The sequence below is a fragment of the Ooceraea biroi genome, chromosome 3, assembly GCF_003672135.1.
Source record: "Ooceraea biroi isolate clonal line C1 chromosome 3, Obir_v5.4, whole genome shotgun sequence".
Classification (NCBI taxonomy): domain Eukaryota; kingdom Metazoa; phylum Arthropoda; class Insecta; order Hymenoptera; family Formicidae; genus Ooceraea; species Ooceraea biroi.
Window position 1 is genome coordinate 13,420,389 of NC_039508.1, and position 20,568 is coordinate 13,440,956.

General features: G+C 39.8%; 4 protein-coding genes across 13 annotated transcripts in view; 2 read left to right on the forward strand and 2 right to left on the reverse strand.

Annotated features, from left to right (window-relative positions):
• Positions 1 to 1,291: 1,291 nt before the first annotated feature.
• On the forward strand, positions 1,292 to 12,795 carry LOC105278720. The gene is made up of 8 exons (XM_011338021.3): positions 1,292 to 1,759; positions 5,160 to 5,345; positions 5,447 to 5,639; positions 8,024 to 8,340; positions 8,544 to 10,084; positions 10,174 to 10,572; positions 10,708 to 11,090; positions 11,963 to 12,795. Exons 2-8 carry the CDS (start codon positions 5,233 to 5,235, stop codon positions 12,317 to 12,319), a joined length of 3,303 nt encoding a protein of 1,100 aa, XP_011336323.2. The 5' UTR covers positions 1,292 to 1,759; positions 5,160 to 5,232; the 3' UTR covers positions 12,320 to 12,795.
• On the reverse strand, positions 12,683 to 15,234 carry LOC105278721 (protein HGH1 homolog). 2 transcript variants are annotated; one of them, XM_011338023.3, is made up of 8 exons: positions 15,129 to 15,234; positions 14,719 to 15,007; positions 14,281 to 14,584; positions 13,898 to 14,132; positions 13,577 to 13,810; positions 13,224 to 13,508; positions 12,978 to 13,139; positions 12,683 to 12,862 (listed from the first exon to the last, which is right to left on the reverse strand). In XM_011338023.3, the coding sequence occupies exons 3-8, from the start codon at positions 14,363 to 14,365 to the stop codon at positions 12,757 to 12,759; spliced, it is 1,107 nt and encodes a 368-aa protein (XP_011336325.1). In that variant the 5' UTR covers positions 14,366 to 14,584; positions 14,719 to 15,007; positions 15,129 to 15,234; the 3' UTR covers positions 12,683 to 12,756. The 2 variants fall into 2 exon arrangements, with proteins under 2 accessions (XP_011336325.1, XP_011336324.1); XM_011338022.3 differs by having other exon boundaries at positions 14,281 to 15,007.
• Positions 15,235 to 16,842: 1,608 nt separating this feature from the next.
• On the forward strand, positions 16,843 to 18,759 carry LOC105278718 (coiled-coil domain-containing protein 86). Of its 8 annotated transcripts, none has more exons than XM_011338012.2 (4): positions 16,843 to 16,931; positions 18,023 to 18,093; positions 18,275 to 18,479; positions 18,570 to 18,759. In XM_011338012.2, the coding sequence occupies exons 2-4, from the start codon at positions 18,053 to 18,055 to the stop codon at positions 18,648 to 18,650; spliced, it is 327 nt and encodes a 108-aa protein (XP_011336314.1). In that variant the 5' UTR covers positions 16,843 to 16,931; positions 18,023 to 18,052; the 3' UTR covers positions 18,651 to 18,759. The 8 variants fall into 8 exon arrangements, with proteins under 8 accessions (XP_011336314.1, XP_011336316.1, XP_011336313.1 ...); XM_011338014.2 differs by having other exon boundaries at positions 16,919 to 17,055; XM_011338011.2 differs by having other exon boundaries at positions 16,920 to 17,058.
• The window catches only part of LOC105278719 (Fanconi anemia group J protein homolog), a 41,902-nt gene continuing 40,038 nt past the window's right edge, over positions 18,705 to 20,568 (reverse strand). For both annotated transcript variants that reach the window (XM_011338020.3, XM_011338019.3), the window contains exons 10-15: positions 20,216 to 20,518; positions 19,840 to 20,142; positions 19,427 to 19,762; positions 19,153 to 19,349; positions 18,994 to 19,045; positions 18,705 to 18,920 (exon numbers count right to left, since the gene is read on the reverse strand). In XM_011338020.3, the coding sequence (XP_011336322.1) occupies positions 18,801 to 18,920; positions 18,994 to 19,045; positions 19,153 to 19,349; positions 19,427 to 19,762; positions 19,840 to 20,142; positions 20,216 to 20,518 (1,311 nt within the window). In that variant the 3' untranslated portion in view covers positions 18,705 to 18,800. The remainder of the gene's footprint in view (positions 18,921 to 18,993; positions 19,046 to 19,152; positions 19,350 to 19,426; positions 19,763 to 19,839; positions 20,143 to 20,215; positions 20,519 to 20,568) is intronic.

The following is a 20,568-nucleotide window of genomic DNA, read 5'->3' on the forward strand; positions in this document are numbered from 1 at the left end:
CCACTAGTCGAATGATTCTACGTGGATTTTTATCTGTGCACATGAAAACTTATATAGTTTGCTATTCATAAGTTTGCCACTTTTGTGGATTTATTATACCAACATTATTCAACATTTAATACCGTTATGTTAACGTGGATTGCTAATTCCGAAATTAACGTACATTATGTCGTGAAACGCAGATTTCGATAATCAGAAGCATAATTTATTTAATTCGCCACAGAAGATTTATTTAATCGCCATTACTTATTAATTCAATAATTTCCTACTGCCCCGTTTAGCCATGTCAGATAAGAATGTTAATTTCTCCCCACCATCGAGAAAAAAAAACCGGATCGATTGACGAAGGTGGACGATGAGGTGAACACTGAATTAGTTGAGTCTCGAGATAGACAGGGAAGAACGAGACGGATGGTAGAAGCGAGCTGCTAACCAGGAAAGAATAGACGGAGAGGGAACACGCAGCCTGCATAGTTGGAATAACAGTACCCTCACATTGGTGTGGCTGTGCCCGGTGAACGCCGACGAAGCACGGTACCGTTACTGGCTACGATGTTACCGCAGCGAGCACACCGGCTTCCAATGCCGGTGGCTTCCAATAACCGGAGGATTCAGACGACGCCATATGGCCCACGGAACTTCTCATCGATTCGGTTACATCTCTCTCTTTCACTCCTCCGCCCTGGACCAGTCCTTTTCCGTGCTCGCGTCTCTGGCTCTCCTGACTTCGTTTGGTAACCCACCTTGGGGCCAACCGCAAGGATGTCGGTCAACCGATGACGCACGGGGCACACGTGCAACATGAAAAATTGCCGATTCCTAATTACAACTTTATTTTCAGGTGGAATTAGAAGCAAGTGGCATCGAAAAATTCAGCCTTGTATTTTCTTACACGGGTAAGGTAAGGAAATATCAAATCAAATCAAGTTGATATGCCGCAAAAGTTTTGGCGAAATATTCCTTCAAGACACAGAAAGTGAGACTACAGTTAGAGCTTTCGACATCTTTCTCGAAATTGCAATCGAGGAGCATTGATGAACAAAGAGAAAATTTCTTTTAGTAAGAGATCACAGTCTTCACTAGACAGATACGTTAATTGTTTCAAAATGTAGGGACTCCGAATGCGGCCAGATATTTCTTTCTCGTAATTAGCAGGCAGCAGCGTGAAGCCTCTCGAAATAATAGCAAATGTAATAGCGAGGGAAGAAAGCGTCTTATCCGACAAGAGTGCAATATCACGGGCGTGTAGTCTAGTTTATCAGCGTGCTATCATTAGATTTCCGGGCAGCCAGCGAGAGAGTAGCCGATGTTCGCAGTGGTCGAGAGCGGATCAGGAGGAGGCCTCTCTCACTCCGCCGATCTTCATCCCTCTCCTTCCGTTCGTTCCGCGGTGCGGAGGCGCCGACTCACTAGCTAGAGAACTTGAGCCTCTCCTGCGGAACATCCCCGGCAGTTTCACGTCGACGGTCATCCGGATCGACTCGTCGTGGCCAAGGTCGACGATCATAAAGAGAAGGATCCTCATCACAGGTCACGAGGAGACGAAAAATTGGGAAACGATCATGAGTGAGGCTCGACGCGGTGCTCGCGAATGACATTAGTGACGCGAGAATTCTTGTGATAGATTCCGATTCAAGTACTTAAAAACAGTGACATGATAGTGAAAATTCATCAAACAATCGAGATTTATTTGTGCAAGGGTGGCAGTCGGTTGAAATTCATTCTGGAGCACGTGAAGCGATTGGAAGACAAGAAGCAGGTACACTTTAACTTTTGTTACATATTGATATCGTAATGTAGATATCAGTTTATATTATAGCAATGAAGTGATTCCGAACGCACTAAATCGTGATTTTAATTCGAGAATTTTTTCTTAAAGAAATTTTGATTATATTGCAATGTAGAAAGTAATCCAATTAATTCCTGAAGAATGTAAAGAAACTGATCCAAGGAATTCAGAGAATTTATTCAGTTTCTAACACTGATTTTCTAAAATTTCCGGAACCGATATACATCTCAAAACCGTTAAGGAAGATAAGCTGTGGACGATCAAAGTGACGCGGTCCGAGATGGGTATCTCATATAATTATCAGCTCGATATCCATTAAAGCAGATGCAGGCGGGAAACGAGCCGTGAACTTGGTAATTGCAAGTTGAACGACGCTCAAAGTCGAGCGCGTATATCGACTAGCTCTCTTCTACGATGCACCAACACGTGATGCGGTAATCTGTTCGTCGACCTTAATACCGTTGCCTGAAACACGCTGCAGTCGCTTCGACAGTTATGAAAACAGGGGGACCGCTCTCGAGAGGAACGGATGAGCGCATCTCGCGGACGGGAAACGCGGTTGCGATTACGCGATCACCTAGATCAGTTGAATCACTTGCAATCGTTCTGTTTCCCGGATTGTCGTTCAAGTTGCGATTATTCTTTCAATAGCTTCGAATCTGGCATCTTTGCGCGTCGCTTATGACGTTAATTCTTTCAACAACAGTCATAAATTGTTAATATCGTCGATCAAGTAGATTCGCGCTGCTGCAGCGATTACGGTAGCGTGCGGACTGAAACTGGGTCAGCGGCATCAAGAAGCTCGACGATGATAATTCAGGGCCGGCGAGACTTCAGGTGCGAGATGAGCGAGGAAGCAGTCACCTCGCGACGTAACTAGTTAGACGTGTCTGCGGTGACGCATTACGTATTTTAAATAGCATAAAAAGAGAATTAAGCGTCCAGCTGCTATGAATGGAGATTACTTAAGATGAGTGGGGAGAGTGCGAAGGAAAAAGAACTTCCGTTTTTGTAATTATGCACGGTGCACGCCACTAGACTCGGCCCTGATAATTACCTGCACCACCACGATGATTATCGTGACGCAGTCTTCAGTTCTTTTTTACGAAATATCCTCGATGCCGTTGCCTCGATCAACCGTGACGAATCGTGATTACAGCGCTATTTGACGGCGATCGGTTTCGTCATGTAATGATCGCGAACGGCACACGTGAAGTCGAACGTACGCGTTCAGTTTTACGAGAGAAGCACGCTATTGACAGTTATTCCAGATTGCGTGCGTAAGAGAGGCTGACCGGAGCTGACATTGGCACCTTTCGGCAGCCACTAGAATGTTGCCAGATCCAACTGGTCCATAACTGTAAATTGCTGCGACCAGTCGTACAAACAGTTTAAAGCGCGACAGCTAATTCGTGTCAGAACTCGATAAGGCGAGATTCGTCTCAGTTTCTCATTGCAAAAGTACAAGTTCCAATTAGATTTAAAATTTTTCTTCTAGGTTTCTCTCTATATTTCTCTAGATCTTCCGCACCCACAGAAAAGATTTCTGGACTTAATGCTATTACTCTTTAATCTATCATAAAATAAGATCGCTATAGCGACAATCATATTTATTATTGAAAAGAAGCATATTTTAATCTTGAATAGAAAATTCTAAAATCTAGATTAAAATAATCTTGGTGCTATCTCATTCATTTTCTCAGAAGGATTTAGATAAAAATTTGTAGCAAGTTCAAAATATTCTTGATTTAAGAATATTGTGAGATCTAAAAGACATCTTATTCTATTCTTCTAAGAGAATTTGTAGAATCTGCACAAAACGGCCAATATTTATGTGTTGCAATCGAAAATCGGGAAAGTGTTTCTGTGTTTCTGTTATTTACAATGAATAAGTGCAAAAGATATGGAAATGTCTTATCTCGAATCTTATTTCTCAAGTAAGTATATTGTATATACTTACTTACATTTCCATATCTTTTAATATTTTTTGTAGAGTATTGCACTTATTCATTGTAAATAACAGAAACACTTTCCCGATTTTCGATTGCAACACATAAATATTGGCCGTTTTATCCGAATAAAGGACGCAGAAGCGCCGAGTCGAGCGACTGTGAGAAAATGATGCGTCGACATCGACAAAGCCTACTATAAAGTGGCGCTAATATCAAATTATTCTACATACAAGAATATATGAACATAAGTTTGTATACGTTACTCTTGTCTCAAGACAGTAAGACAATCTTATTTAATTCGAGAGAGAAGAATAGAAATTACTGATTTAAATTAAAAATTGTTTTATTTTCATATTTTTTATACTTGTAATACGATTAAATTAGTCAAGAATATTTTTCGTCTTGTTATCAGAAATCCTTTCTGAGGGTGCGGACACATTTTAATTATTATATCCAGTTTAAAGACACTTACATCGATTACATCCTTCTGATTAAATAAATTTAGATCTCTTCAAAAACTGCGAATTTATTGTTCGTTGGGATCAACTCCGGCACAGCTTCGTTTTCTCGAGCACTAATTTAAAAAAAAAAACAGCGCGTGCACCACCTTAACGAAGAAATGCGTGCAGTTTCACGGATTGCCGGTGAAATCCGAGTAACAGCAGACACGCAATTTTGCTATACATACATTCGCGCGAATAATAACCGTTTCTATGTTGGCTTCTACGATTTCTAGCTCGCAGGATAACGACCTTGATATCAGTATGAAGTGAGACGTTCTTATTAGCCTAATTTACACCAAATCCGAATTCCCTAAGCGGAGAAAGACTTTCACCGCCTGATACATTGACTGATACGCCAGCCGCGCGTTCGCATAATCGCGCGCAAGAAGATCCGAATCGCCACTTTGATCTTGATCGATAGTTTTACCTATTACGCATCGACGAGGCCGTTGCTCGCATTCCGTTCGCGTCCTCGTCACTTTTGCCGTTCCACGTGTCCCACGTACTTACCAGACTGGCTTCCGATCTCGGCCACGATATTCTACAATTTTAATTCATGCGAGTGCCGCACGGTATTCGCATAAATTTAACATACCGCGTACCGTTCAGTAGCAAATTTCTCGTGAAAACCAGTCGAGAACCGGAGGAACCTGTGAAGTCCGGAGGAAACGATTAGTCTTGAGAGCTTTTTTCCCTTCGGTGTCATTAACGCCGCATTAAGATTGACCATTTCATCGGGAAGCTTGACTGACTTCCGCAAGATTGCCATTTTTCAAAAATCAATAAATATTTATCGGATAATTATTGTGTTCCGCGATATTTTCTCTCGGATTATACAATTGACGAATAGAATCGATTGTGTTGTAATAATCCTCTTTCGATCTCTTTTGATAATGACAAGCATTTCCTTTTCAGAACAAATGACGTCAACAGGCAACGCAACGGACAATAAGATTCACACATACGAGTGATAACGTTCGGATGAAACATGTCGACGTTAGGAATATCCTGCTACGAGGATGGATTTCGATTAGGCGGACCGCCATCGGAATGTTCCCTCAGGAGCAAGGCGCAGATCGACGCACTGTTCGAGGATTCCAGGTAAATTGAATTTATCAAGCTGCACTTAATTTTCCAGATAATAAAATTTTCATATCCTAATAAAGTAAATCGAAATATTGAAAAATTGTTGATAATTTTAGGTCGATCTGCAGCTCTACCTTGAGAGGATGGTACGCCGGCTTGTCCACCGTGATCTCAACCAACCCCGACGATGGGAGCGCGGAGGAGCAGAGAAGGGTGAACAGCGCGGTCCAGGCACGCATCGAGGCGATGTTCGCCTCGGTGGAGGCTGAAAGTGGAACGCCCGGTGAATGCGCCGCTGCTATCTTGCCGGTAATGACACAAATAATTACGCACGTGGAAGCACTTGCAGGAAAGCTACAAAAGCCTCCTTTGTCCGAGTCGCCGTCGACGGATTTACCGTCCGAGGGCCGCAAACGTAATTACTGCATAGCGGGAATACGAGCGCGTTAGCATTTTCACTTATGTTAATTTCATTGTGTATCTACGCATCTCTCCCACTTGAGAAAAAATCGCGCCTGGATCGTTGCCGAACGACCGGCCGTTCCGTTCCACTCTCGAGGGATTCCGGACACCGAGACGAAAGAGTCACCTACTTCGCCAGCGAACGTGACCCTTAAACGCGCTTAATCGCATACGCCAGCATCAAAATAGAAACGGCTGAAAAATCCGACGGAAGAGAGCGTCAAAACTTAATGAGAATTTTATGCGCACGATACAATAAAATACGAGAGTCGTTAGGCACGGAAAATATTTTTGCCTCAATGCCCCAGTTTTTCCTTCAGGCAGAAATGCTCTAATATACATATATGTTTCCACATGATCATGATTAATCGAACAATTAAATCTGTTTATTAATTAAGTCGCCTCGTTTGTCTTGTCTTGGAAATCTAATTAGGCGCTTTACAACTCGCTCCATTTTTCATTGAAGGAGGAATTAGAAAACAGTTAAAAGTTTTGTGAAAAAAGCATGTTGAGTGGTAATATTTTCCGGCTCAGAAATCTCGCATAAATCATTGTGATGCTCGCAGCGATTCTGTGTCAGAAATAAAATTGAGATCGATGTATAATTACTCGTTGCTTGTTAGAAAAAAAGAATTGCACGATGATCCACCGACAGGCAGATTTTTCTAAGAATCAAGAGAAAGCAGAAACTATGTGTCTATAGGAATTCTTATATCCACTTTAAGATTATATCAAAGTCTTTCGGCCTTTAATTATTGAATGTTTGTTAAAGAGGCGTTAAATTTCTGGCTGTGTAATTGGCGCACATAATGAGCTGATAATATCACCTTAATTGAAATAATAATACACTGTAGATATTTATGTAAAAGCATTTCCAATAGAGAAAAACCGGTTTGGTAATGTATGTTAATGATAAAAATATCTACAATGTAGAAAGAATTTATTAATTCTAAAAGCATAATAGGATTTTGCAAACCATCACACATAACAAACTGCACAGTATAATCTTACAAGAAATCATTATCATTAAACTACTTTTAATCAAAGCATGTTTTTGAACAAGCACACATACACACACACACACACACATTTTCAGATACTTATAGATTTTTTAATGCATATATCCAACGATCCATTGTATATACGGCGTGCATAACGCGCGTTACAAAATTGCAATCGCCATCGCACACGTGATTCGCGAAAAGTCCGTCGACTTTCCTCCGGGTGTCGATCCGGAATTTTTAATCGTCACTTTCATTCCGCTCACGACTCGCGAAGCGTGACAGACTTCTACAAACTACTCACAGCGCTGAAAAATTCTCCTTCGCGGTGTTACGCCGGTATGCGGATTCCTTTGCCGACACGGTATCTCGCTTTATGGGCTTTGGGCCCCGCAGCATTGTTGCGCTTCGCTTCACACGCTTCGATCGGGGCCCACGAAAGAAGCTGCTGATCAATCGATAAAGTTACATCATTCGGCGGAGAGAACTCGCTTAGGCGTGGCAGTCTATATCATAATGATCTAGCAATCGTTCGTTACATCAGGCATTATAGTCATACAATTATGTTCTTTCACGGGCAGTTTAAATCGTTAAATTTTACGCGTAATTATGGACATAAGAACGGCTCATTCATTTTACAGAAAAATAAAATTTTATGCTAATAATAAGAAGCGAAATTCGTACGTTCCATATGGATTCAAACTTTATTCGATGCATTCCTTGAAACACGCATTAAAGCGGCGACGAATAAAACGGCGATACGGCAAAATTCCTCGCTCAAGGGGACTAGTTTTTTTAGAACTTTATTGCGCTCGAAATACGCAATAAAATTCCGATATAATGATCCGGCGCGCTTATCTTTGATATTGCCCATCATGCGAAACAGGTTTCCACTGGTCTCGGGTTGGAATGCATAAAAAGAACGCACTTTTTATAGAATACTATTTTTATATGCACACGTCAGCCTTTCACAATGCTGCTCAGAAGTAAACAAAAATTTATATTCTGCATGAAGAACGGTATTGTACATTGTCATTCTCGTTGATCGCTGTCTGCTACTGCAGCCACATATTTAATTAGATAAAAATGTAACCGACTACACGCTGCAATACAATTTTAAATTATCATAAATTATTTCAACGTAATTATTTATTACTTTTCGAAATCAATTATTCTACTAACGTGTATTTGTGATAAATAGGATATTTTAAAATGTTTTTTCGGACGTAGGTAAGATACATGGGAGCTGCTCCAGTTGGTGGACGCGTGGCGAGCGTGCGCGGTCTTCAAGAACCTCTTCGTCAATTGCTGGAACGCATGGAAGGGTACGTAAGGGCTGAACTGGAAGTCTCGAGGCGTGGGCTGACGTTCCGCACGAGCGATATCTGCGAGAAGAACAACCCTTTCCGCAGAATAGCGGTATGGAGTGCATTGAGGCTTCGATGCAAGAGGGTACCATCGGGTGAAATGCACCACGCCTTCCTGCCTTTGGTTGGCGATCAAGATCAGGGACAGACGTTGGAAGACAAACATGCTGATCTCTACAGGTGAGCAACATTATACGTATTAATATAATTCTCTTCGAATAAAATAAAATTTACTGTTACCAATTAATTCCATATCCAAATTTAAAAAAATTTAGAAATACTTAATAAATTTAAAAAAAAGATAATTTGGAAATACAAAAATAGATAAAAAATTCAGAATAAATTTCTATAGACGGATTTCTTAATTTTATTTTTGATTTTAGGACAATGCGCGGTTTAAAAAGCGATGCAGACTGTTATCCTCCGATCTTCGCCGTGGTGATGCGTCGACCTGGTGCTGCCAGACTCTTGGAATGTCACGCATTCGCCTGCGAATCTGAGGAAGACACCATAGCGGCCGCGGCCACGTTGTATCGCGCGCTTCTCGCCGATCTAGACGCGAACCGACGACGACCTCGCCACGCGAACGGCGTCGGCTGCATCAGTTTGGCCTCCGTTGCTTCTAGCGTTGTTGAACCCAGTTTGAGCAGCAGAATCAACTGCTTGCTACCTCCACCTCCTAGACCAAACGCACCACATCCCATAAGACCGCCTAGAACCAAGAAGACCTCCATGAGCAGCTCCGTCACAGAGGATGAAAGCGCGAAGCCTAGCTTGCAGAAGGTCCCTCGTAGGAAGAAGAAGAACTCCGACGTGAAGGCGGAAGACATTCTTGAAGCGCGCGGAAGGAGACGGGATAATGTCAAGGTTGAGAAGAGCAATCTGGGACAAAGCAATCGAGACATTACGCTATCTAGGAAGGAGGAACTGCAAAATTCGAAGAACAGAATATTTTCCGGTAAGGATCAGAACTCCTTAAGGATCGAGATCGAATCCAGTAAGTCTGAAAAGATTTACGATGCTCGAGAAAACGACATGAACGGTATTTACGACAGGCAATCGAATAAATACGAGAAACTATACAAGCAGAGCAATTTGAAGAAAGAATCAGTAGAAATGAAAGAAAATATCTATGAAAAGGACTATAGATCGTATGACTTGAGTCGAGCGGACTTTAGTAACGTTACTGGCGATCAACTGTACTCTTCCAGGAAGGCGGCCGTGATGTATGACAAGATCAACAAGGCTGAAAGGAACGAGGTGAGCCGTGCTTACGAGAAAGTCGCCAGGAAGAAAGAGAATATTTATAGCTCGCGTATTGAAGACGCCGATAAGATCTATAGCCTCGGGCAGGAGGACATTTACACAAGCAAGGGTAACAGAAGCAATCAGAAAAAAAGTTGTCAGGAAGACATCTTCTTCGCAAACAACTTGAAGAACAGCGGCTACTATCAGGTGCATCAGAATCAGCCGGATGATGTAACGGATCATCCGAGACGCTCGAGAGATCCGGAGAGGGTATATCCTAGCAAGAAGCTCAGTAGAGTAGTCACCATGGACAAACCGTTGAAGAAGGAACAATCAGATCCCGCTTACTCGTCAAACATACCGGAATACAGTCGCCCTCGGGTGAGAAGAAGAAGCAGAGCGGGCAGTGAACCGCCCGTTAGTCATTCGGAGAACGCAAACAAGATCCTGCAGGAGAGCGCGTTGAAGAGATCACAGAGTGATATAGACATGGACAGAGGAGATTTGATGACGAGAGTTGAGTTACCTAGAAGAGGGAGTTTCCTGACTTCCGGAAGCGCTCGCAGACCCAACAATCTTAAAGGCGGCACTCCTCTAGGATTTACAGAACTGTTCGACGAATTCAGGAATCAGGAGGGCTTGACCAGCGTGGACGATATCTTAACAGCCATAATAGGTAATCGAAGATGACAGTATAAAAAACTAATATTAATGATAGTAAAATCCTCTAAAGCAAGATTTTTATGTTCCCTCATCTTTTTCCAGATCCGGAAGGCATGTCGTTCAACGACCTGAAGCCACTCTACAAGGAATTCTTGCTGAAACTGGCCGCGACCTTAACGCAAGATGAGCTGTACCAGAGATCCGCCAGCATCATGAGAAGACGTCGGAGACCGCAAAGGCGAAGATCGAGCCGTCGGTCCTGTTTGTTGGGCAGAGCCATCAAAAGATCGGTCTCGCGACTGAAAGGTGGTCCCACAGAATTTACTTCCGTGATATTTCCGGCGAGGAGATTGAATGACAGCTTCGGCAGCAGTTCGTCGTGCGACGCCAGAAATAACCATCGAAATCGCGTGCTGGCGAGTAGACTTGGTAAAAGAAAGTCTTCGTGGAGGATGAACAAGACTAGGGCATGCCACACGACTTCGGAAGACAGTGATACATGTACGTAAAATAACGGAATTAGAATCCAGATCAGTCTAAACAATTTGGATGCAATTTTTCTTCTTGCAATTCTAAAATACGTAAATTAAAATATACGAATATAGATATAATGTAGAATAATATTATAAAATATAGGTAGACGACTGAGTCGAAGCATGGGTGCCACCGCGAACAGGAGCAGCAGTGGATACGTGAGCTGCAGCGAATGCAGCTACGATTCCGAGTCGTGCACGTGTGTGTCGGCAGACAAGTGTTACTGTTCATTATCCAGAAGAGTACCAGCTACGCCCGCACCTGGGCACACGGTTATCTGTGCCTGCGACACCGACAGTTGCTCCGAGAGTAACAAATGTTACTGCGCGAGGAAGCCGATACAATCGAGCATATTGGAGCAACTTAGACAGAAGGGCATTGTGCCCTCGGAGAGCACGCTGAGCAGAGGCGACAGTCCCGAGAGGATCAGGAATTCAAGAATGACCAGTAGTCACAGTTCTTCGCGCAACACTGATTTCCTCAAGGTAGCTAAGAGATTTGGCATCAATAATATACAGGGTGTCCCGGGTTTTAACCGACAAACTGCGGGAGCATATTCTACTAGTGGAAATAAGAAAAAATTCTTATATCGAGTTTGCTTAGAAATGCTTTATTACAAAGTTATAAACCAATATTGAAAAGAAATATCAGATAAGTAACAACGGATTTTTTCACAAAAATAAAAATTATCTACGCAATGATTTAGTGACGCATTTCAAAATGTTGTCCTTGCACATCGATACAAGCTAGACATCGACATAGTGCAGAATTTGTTACGGTACGACATTCCTGAAAATTTTGTTGCATCTCGGTAACTGAATTAGTAATTCGTTGCTTTAAATCTATCTGGTACTCTCCTGTTAGGAAATCTACGTTGATACTCTCGTACGGCGGCTCGTGCATTTCCGTCACAGAATCCGTACACGAAATGAATATCGGTGTATTCCTCATTTGAAAACACTTTTGGCATTCTGATAGTAATTGCTAGTTGACACGACGATTGAAATCTAACAGCTACTGTTGTGAAAGTAACAATCATACTGAATCGTTTCAACATAGTGAACATGAATACATGTGAATACACGTAACATAAACATCTTCGACCTTGCAAATTCTACACTATGTTCCGTTGTTACTTATCTCATATTTCTTTTCAATATTGGTTTATAACTTTGTAATAAAGCATTTCTAAGCAAACTCGATACAAGAATTTTTTCTTATTTCCACTAGTAGAATATGCTCCCGCAGTTTGTCGGTTAAAACCCGGGACACCCTGTATATATATATTAATATTATAATATTAATCTCTCCAATCTTGTAATTGCATTAAAAATTATTTGCACGAATTCCACTTCAGAATCGATCGTCCCCGGTTTGCGGTAGTTCGGATAATTTGGCCTTAGATTACGATCTCTTCAGCCCAGGCAGAAGGTCTCAGCAGTCGTCCGGCAGCGAGAAGGTCCTCGTAGTTAGCGCCAGGGACACCCAGGGCCGTTTGGTTTACGTCGGCGGCACGGAACGGGACAAGAAGCATTCCTCCCGCAGCAGCGGAAGATCCGGGGCGCATCACGAGGCGCTTTCCATCAAGAAAAGCGCAGAGATCGCCGCAATTTTTGGCGCGGGTGAGAATAATAGGATCTCCAGGAGAGCTAGTAACGCGTCGAGTGTAAGAAGCTCGGTCAGTCTCGAAGCTGGATTGGGCTATTTACCTTGATGCAACGGTCTACATTAGGTACAAGAGCTCGCAAATATTTTATATCTAATATATAATAATGATAGATACGTGTCGTGACATCTTGCCATTCGCGTTTTGGTCGAAACATGATCTTTCGCGAACATATCGTGATTTTGTCAGTTGTATGTAAGATACAACTGCTTACGCGTACCTGCTTCATTTTGATTTTAGTATGTAAGTTACAGGAATTATTTATATTGAAGATCACAACTTACTTATACGAATTAAGGCTCAAGCTATTGAATATTTCTTTGCTACGTAGGACCTGATAGCGTGTTATTAGCGATAAAACGGGGCAGTGCAATATGATAGGTGCAATACAAAGAGTACTTTCGTTAAATAATCAGGGGTATATCGTACGCGCAATATATTCACAAGATATTTTACATATTTATATGACTTATATAAACTTTGCGCTATGTGTCTTTAATAAAATCTTTATCCATCTTATGGAACTTTTCCGTGTACTCGGAGGGTACTTCTACTTCCTTCAGGTTATCCAAGCCAATTTCTTCCTCCGTTCTGTAACAGATAAATATGAGAATCTCCATTATACAAAATACATTATCATAATTAAATTAATTATACAAAAAATTATTATCATAATTAATCAGACACATTTTATTCAAACATTTACTTGATCAAAATATCCACGACGTTTTCACATGCCAGTAAGCAGCTTTTGTCCTTTTCCCATTTGTGAAGTTCCCTAAGTATGAGGTATGTATTTTTTTCCCTCAATATTTCTCTCGCCGCTTTCGTTGCGCAGAGCTGGTTCAATGATTCCAGTAGCATAAGTCTGCAATAGTATTAATAATAATGTTTTTAACGGATCTCTTTGCACTAAGTCCCGAAACCGCACATTAGCCAATTTATAATGTACCTTATATCCGGATCAGACTCCCGAGTCTTTGTTTCAGGAAGATATTGCAAACTAATAGGCAGTTTATCGTTATCTTCATCGTCAAATTCTTCCGGCCCAGCAAGCGGCAACAGTAAGTACGACAATAAATCCACTTCTGGACTTAGCAACCACTCGTGATTCTCCGTGTCGAAAGTACAGTTCTTCAAGGTACCGATAATGCCACCTCGTCTTATTATACTATCAGGATACTCTGTGAAGGGAAGAAGCCTTTGAATAACACTGCGATCTCGGTCCGTTAAATATCTGTAATCAGACACGTGAAAATCTATGGCTAATGAGTAAACATTCAAATACGATGGATCAATTGACACCTTCTCACGTGTGACGATTGGCTGAGATTACTAAAGACGGGTCCGAGATAATGCAATTTAGCGCCCGTAGTATTATATTGCTTCGCAGTGAATGCGGACACTATCGTATCCCAAGCAAAATCAGTTTGCTCGACGAGTGCTACCACTCTGTCTACTAAATAAAGCGGCCTCGTTATATTGGAAAGTATCATGCAACATGGATCTGCCAGGGTGCTAGATTTGTCCATTATAGCCCTGTAAACAAAATTTTAAGTTTTAAGATCATTCTATATGCGCGGAAGTCATAGACTGTCATCGACAAAAGATATAAACTGCATTTACCTCATACATACTTCCACTAAATTCAGACTGTATTTTTTATCTTCCGTCGAATTGCTCCCTTCTGAAATAATCAGCATCGCTTTGGTTCCTGATTCATCTCCAGTGATATTTATCAGTGCCAATGCAGCATCTTTGCTAATAGGCACGGAAGAGTCTTGCATAAGAATAACAAGCTGTTTTAATATTTCTGGCAGCTTCAACAGGAGCTCTCGGCCATCAGCAGTCGCAGTCACACCTGCATATTCAAATTTAAATAAATTTTGATGAGGATTTGACAAAGTTTTAGGTACGTATTTTATGAAATATGAGATATTTTACTAAAATATGACTAAAGTTTTTATTTGTGATTAATTAATTAATTTATAATAAAAGCGCAGACGTACCAAGCACGTGCTCCAATGCAATGGCTTTTAAATCCAGTCGGGCATCATGATTCAAAAATTGAACAATTTCTCGCAGAGATTCCATTATTATATAGATATGCGTATGGCTATACGATTTTTAAGTCACAAATCTCAGTAATTGGAAGGTTTAAAAGACTATGTATACATTAAAAGTAGTAGCTCAACACACATGCACTCTTTTCAGTCGTGTTTACTGTTTCATGAGGTTATGTCGTCTGCTTACCAAGTATACATATAGGTATATATGTTTTTTAAAGCGGTTTTATTTTCAAGCTTTCCTGTACTGAATGTTATCAATAAATGATTTTATTGCATTTTATTGCATTTCCAAATAATTTTATCTTGAAATTTGACAAATCTTTGCAACCTTGCTATGTCAATAATAAAGAAACAAATGTAATAATTCAACATATATACCTTGATATTTTCTTCAGAACGATTGTAGATAAAAACAGATTGTGCAAGTATGCTGCTAAACAGATAAATGAGCAAAAATGAAAAAGAAATAAAAGTGAAATATTATTAAACAGCAAATAACTCCTGAATATACTTCTTTTCTGTATATTTTTCCCTGATGCAATGCAAAAATTCAACTTACAAATCAACTCTATCTTACCGATAGTGCAACTTGCAAGATAATCTCGTCAGTGATTCGACTGTCGTCCGCTTACTCCGCTTGTCCGCACGTGCTACATAACAAACTAACCTATAAAAATTATTTACATGCGTGAACGCTCCGTAACTACACGTTAATATACATTAAAGTTTAACAATGGAGAGCGATATGAAAGTAATGCTTTTCGAGGATGTAATAACATTGATATTACCGTTAATCAAAGTTTATTAGGTAATAAATTGTCATATTTCTGCGGCCGCTTATGGAAGGGGCAAAAATGCTATAGCGCATGTCTTTCAACTGGTCCTTTTCAAAGATGGCCGCCTTTCCCTTTTGCGGCTTCATGCGCAAGTCTGTATTAGCAGTCTAGGTAATATATAGAAGTCTGTGGGCAAAATACGAGTCTCAGGTTTAGTCACTAGATCACGCTTCACGCCGAATTGTAGCTATTCATGGTACTTTCCGTACCGCTGTAAAATGCTCACTTTTAGATGTAAATTTCTCCGAAACCAAGGCTCATACACCCAAACCCTATTTTTACCTTCCCTTTCGAACGCACTATGACTCGTTCGAAAGTAGAGTTTACATGGGAAAGCTTCCTTGTGAATAGTTTGGACACGAATCATGTATCATTACCGAGCGTAACGACCTAGTTCACGTCCACTTTGTCAGGCGGCGCGTCAAACGTCAGGAAATCAGAGAGAATCTAGTAAGAGTGGAGCGGATCGGCCGGAAGCCGCCATTAACGGAGTAACTTTGAATACACACATACATACACACACACACACAATAATATTTTGATAAAATATATTATTATAGTGTGTTACGAATGGATATAGGCAAAGGTCAGGTGATAATGATGCAAGAAACGAAAAATTGTTTTGCACATATTTATACTGTCAGACGTTTATGAAGTGTTATTTATATACAATTTATAAATGTGTATAATATGAAATAAAGTATAAACAAATGTATGTCTATATATTACAAAAATATGTATATCCATATATATATATATATATATATATATATATATATATATATTACAAATGTATATATTACAAGAATGAATAAACTGTAATGTGAAAAATACAAATGATTCAGCAAACGCAAAATACCAGTTACATTATTGTTCAGTATAATTGCGAAGTCAGGTAGATAAATGCAATATACATTTACTTGTGTTATGTAGCAACTGCAATGTAAAGAGAGAAAGTATAAATATGTTGCTGTTGCTTATTATCTGTTAAGTATCACATCCTTGTGTTTGTAGTTGATGCATCCATAATTATATACGAGTTGTCTGTTTTACCTAAAAGACAAAAGTACACATGTAAAAGAAACACTATGCTATATAATGAATGTATAATAATAATAAGTGAAGACATAGTCAATATAACGTATTATATAACTTGTGTGGAAGTGTTGGGGATAGTACCAAAAAAACCAAGAAAATGTAAAAAATGCCAATTTCATATTAACAACAAAAATGATAAGTATAAAAGTACGGTTTACAATAACAAAAATATAAACTAAGTTTTATGTTCCTACAATAGTATAAAAACAGAATATGCAATAAATAAACATAACATAAAATTCCCAAGTGTCATTAACATCACAAGTATTGCACATTCTACACATTTCTGTGTTGAACACATTACATATTATTAAAAGTAATACAAGTCAGTCTTGTAACAAAAATAGAAAGAATATTATTCAATATTATGCATAGCCATTGTTTTGCTTCCAAAATACTGTCTCATCGCACTGAAAGTGTGAAACGTGCAAAGATTTCAAGCACCACGGAGAAAAAGTGCGGAAGTTTCTCCGTTAATGGCGGCACCAATCAGAAAAGGGAACACGATCCGCTCCACTCTTTCTAGATTCTCTCTGCAGGAAATGTGCCCGTGGAGGCTGGTGGCCGCTCTCAGGTTTCTCTCTGATAATACGTAAAGTGGCGCCACCATATGCATTTAGTGATATTCCTGTCGCGAGAGTCTGAACTGCTTCTAACGTAATTTGCGGACAAATTTATTAAATCTACCTTTTTCAATTCTCGTCTTACGCCGGGCCTCTCCGGGACCTGGGGCTTTTCCAAATCTTCCGACATTTTCGCAGCGTTGTTCAATTTCAAATCGGTGGTATATTTTGTTGTTTGTGTAATCTAACCATAAATGGTCGCTGAATCAATTAATTCATCTAAAGTCCCGTGTTTGGCTTGCATTTTGTCTGCACACATTTCTAACTCTAGAAATAAATAGAAACTGTCAAAGCCGCGATTATCGATTTAAAAGCGATTCCTCGACTCCTTCGTCCTCCTTTTGTCTCCGGGTGCGCGTTCCCCGCTCGCGTTTCGTCGCTTCGTCGACCCTCCTATCTATTGTAGAATTAAATAGTAAGGAGACCTAACTCCATGGATTAGAAGTGGCAGCGAAAAATGTTCCGCATGTGGCCAGGTTCGCTGAATGGAATAACTTGCAACATTTCGTCGCCATGTTGAGTATTCGTATATGTTCATACGTGACATGTGTAGTTGTGTGAAGTGTGTAAAAGTTTGGATAAAGAATAATATTAATAACGCATTTTAATGTGAGTATAGTTTAGTTATATTTTATTTATAATCGTGTGATATTATAAGGTTTTGAAGAAAATTATAGAATTTCTTTTAGCATAAACTTCAACTGAATTTTAGCTCTTATAACCTAAAATTGTTAGCATGTCAAATGAATTATTAATATTAATTTTTAACTCTAAACCACATCTTTTATAAATAATCAGAATAGATATATTTTTTAAGTATATCCAAATAGTAATATAAATAATTTTTAGGTATTAATATATTATTATTTATCCAATGTATCCAATACTTTACACACTTCACACAACTACACATGTCACGAATGAATATATACGAATATTCAATATGGCGACGAAATGTGCAAGTTCTTCCATTCAGCGAACTTGGCCACATGCGGAACATTTTTCGCTGCCACTTTTCTTCTCTCCACGCTATCTAGTTAGATCTCCTTACTATTACTTCGTGCCCTTAATCCGTTTGATCCGTTTTATACATGTTCTAACCGTATTATACGTTTTTATACGTAGGAAATATAGAAAAGTGCTCGCAGCGCCAAAATGCCCAACCCTGGTAGGATACGGAAAGAACAAAAAACTAGGTAAGTTGTAGTTATTCTAGTTATTAGTCTAGTAAAGATCGATTACTAACTGAATGTTTTACTTATTTCTGAAGTTCTTGTCGGATGATACGCTATGACTAATTTATTTTACGCGTTATCTTCCACGAGTGCTTGAGCTAACGAACATATGAGAAACAATATAAATGCAATTTACTCGCAGGTTTTCTTCTATAATTAAAACGCGCGGACTTCGATCATCACTCGCCAAGAAAGAGAAGTTGAAACAAGATCTGAAACGCGTGAAAGAAATGTCAAGAGAGATCAAGAGACAGAAGGAAGATGAAAAGAAGGCGAAGAAGGAACGAAGAAGAGAGAATTTAAGGAGGACAGCAGAGAACGCGAAGAAGGCTGAAGTTGTACAAGTTGTAAGTATAAACGCCGGTGGTTGTATTAAAATATAATATCACATAATATATTTGTGCATATAAACTCTTCTTTCTTGTCGTCGTTTTCAGATTAAAAATGTTGCAAAAATAAAGAAAATGAAAAAGAAGCAACTACGAACTATTGAAAAGCGTGATACGCTCAATATGTAAATATGAATAAAATGTTATAAACAAAATGTTAAAAGTACATGTGTATATGTTTTAAGTCATTAGTTTTAATAAAACAATTAAAACCGTTTCTGACTCTGAGCATCAGAAATCTTGCCTGTTGTAACTCTTAAAAACTTTTAATCCTATACTTTACATGCTATTACATGCTTCTTTATGGTCTTTGTGTTCCTTTCCTCTTTCGCGTGCAACTTGTAACGCTACAAAATCCTCAAGTTCTACGCGTAGGTCGTAATTATCGTTTCCCAACCACTGCAACATAATTTATCATATTAAATTTTAACGCTCATGAGATAATCTATTAACTTTGATAGTAGCAACTTACCATCGATTTGATCCAGTTCGGTAAATAATTAGTATTGTATTTCTGCCGGAATCTAAGATTACAATAAAACCATTAAAATAAAATCTAAAATTTATAATATACAAGCCTGCTTCTAATTAGGAAAATTTTCTGCTTCCAAATTTCATATCTCGCACGTACCTTTCATCGACTAGCAACACTGCACCCCAATCATCTTTATGCCTGATGCAACGACCTAATGCCTGGTTTAACGCTCTAAACGCGTTCACAGTATACCATTCCGACCCTCTCAGCAATCCTTTAGATTGATTACGGTCGTTGTACTCCATCTTCATGGACACACTCGCACTTTTACTATTTGTATATGGTATGCCGATCTGGTAAACGTGAATATGTATCGTGTATTGCGCGCGTAACTAAATACTGTTAATCAAAGCAACGTTAAGAGTATTACCGCTAATACGCATCGCGCTTCGTTGTCCTTAAAATCAATACCTTCCGCTACCTTTCCCCTGAAAACTGCGAAGAGGATAGCTCCGGACGGTTGTGTAAATGATATCGACGACGACGATTTCTTGATTACTTCGCGATATTCTTCCATGATCTCAGGCAGATCGCAGTTCATTTGCGGCTCCACGAAGACCTGCTTCAACGCTGAGATTTCTTCCAATATTTTGATATTTTTCCACCTTGTGAGAATTTTGTTCATCACGCTGTACGATGAGAAGAAACATAGCACGCCGTACGGCACCGCTTTGCACACTTGATGAACCAGCTCACCGAGCTCGTCCTGTCAAAAATTATTTCTAAATGTTTTTCACATACAGTGCTATAATAAAAATATAATTATGTTAGCGATTCTCTTACTTGAAAATCGAAAGAATTCACCGTCGTGAACTTAGCCAATAGTGGTTTTTTATTCGGTCCACGTGGTATACATCTCACATACATTTGCTCCTTCGTTACGACATGCTTAAGATTGGGCCTGTACGGAAATTTCGTGCCGAGTTCGCTTTCAAACGACGACATCGGCGTTAAGGTACCCGAAGCGAGTATCACAGAGCGAACGGTGCAGGCTAAAGGCGCGAAAACAATCGCAGGGTTCATGCATATCAATTTCATGGTTCGCACCTTGCAATTCTTCGTCGTGATCCGCCTATTTTCAGACACCTAGATAAGAGATAATTATTGAAAAGTATTTGATAGTAATCAAATGGAAAACCGCATAAATACACAGACTTACAGACTTCTTTCTAGGTTCCACAGTTTCTATGATGTGTGCTCTGTAATCATCAACGGAAGCTTCCGACGTGAGTATCTGCATAATGAAGCAAAGATGCTCAAGGATCGTTTTAGTCTCGCGCGATATGGTAGGCAGCATTTTCTCTGGACGAGACTCTTCCTTCATTTTCTCGAAATTCAAAATAGCCGCTTTGCTGGCGGCTAGAAAACCAGGGAACCTGGAAGACCCGACTTTGTTCACGTTGAGCATCTGCAGAAAGTAACTGCCAGGAAAATAATCACTGGCCATCTGCCCCAAGTTGCCCTGAAACACACATGCTTTATTACAATGCAAGTAAAAACCGCCAATTATTC

Coding starts and splice junctions, on each gene's coding strand:
- LOC105278720 (XM_011338021.3), top strand. CDS start 5,233: ATGTCGACGTTAGGAATATCCTGCTACGAGGATGGATTTCGATTAGGC. Junction 5,346..5,446: donor GCACTGTTCGAGGATTCCAG/GTAAATTGAATT, acceptor TGATAATTTTAG/GTCGATCTGCAGCTCTACCT. Junction 11,091..11,962: donor GCAACACTGATTTCCTCAAG/GTAGCTAAGAGA, acceptor ATTCCACTTCAG/AATCGATCGTCCCCGGTTTG.
- LOC105278718 (XM_011338012.2), top strand. CDS start 18,053: ATGCCCAACCCTGGTAGGATACGGAAAGAACAAAAAACTAG. Junction 18,094..18,274: donor CGGAAAGAACAAAAAACTAG/GTAAGTTGTAGT, acceptor ATTTACTCGCAG/GTTTTCTTCTATAATTAAAA. Junction 18,480..18,569: donor AGGCTGAAGTTGTACAAGTT/GTAAGTATAAAC, acceptor CGTCGTTTTCAG/ATTAAAAATGTTGCAAAAAT.
- LOC105278721 (XM_011338023.3), bottom strand. CDS start 14,365: ATGGAATCTCTGCGAGAAATTGTTCAATTTTTGAATCATGATGCCCGA. Junction 14,133..14,280: donor TGCATTGGAGCACGTGCTTG/GTACGTCTGCGC, acceptor TTGAATATGCAG/GTGTGACTGCGACTGCTGAT. Junction 13,811..13,897: donor TTAGTGGAAGTATGTATGAG/GTAAATGCAGTT, acceptor TTTTGTTTACAG/GGCTATAATGGACAAATCTA.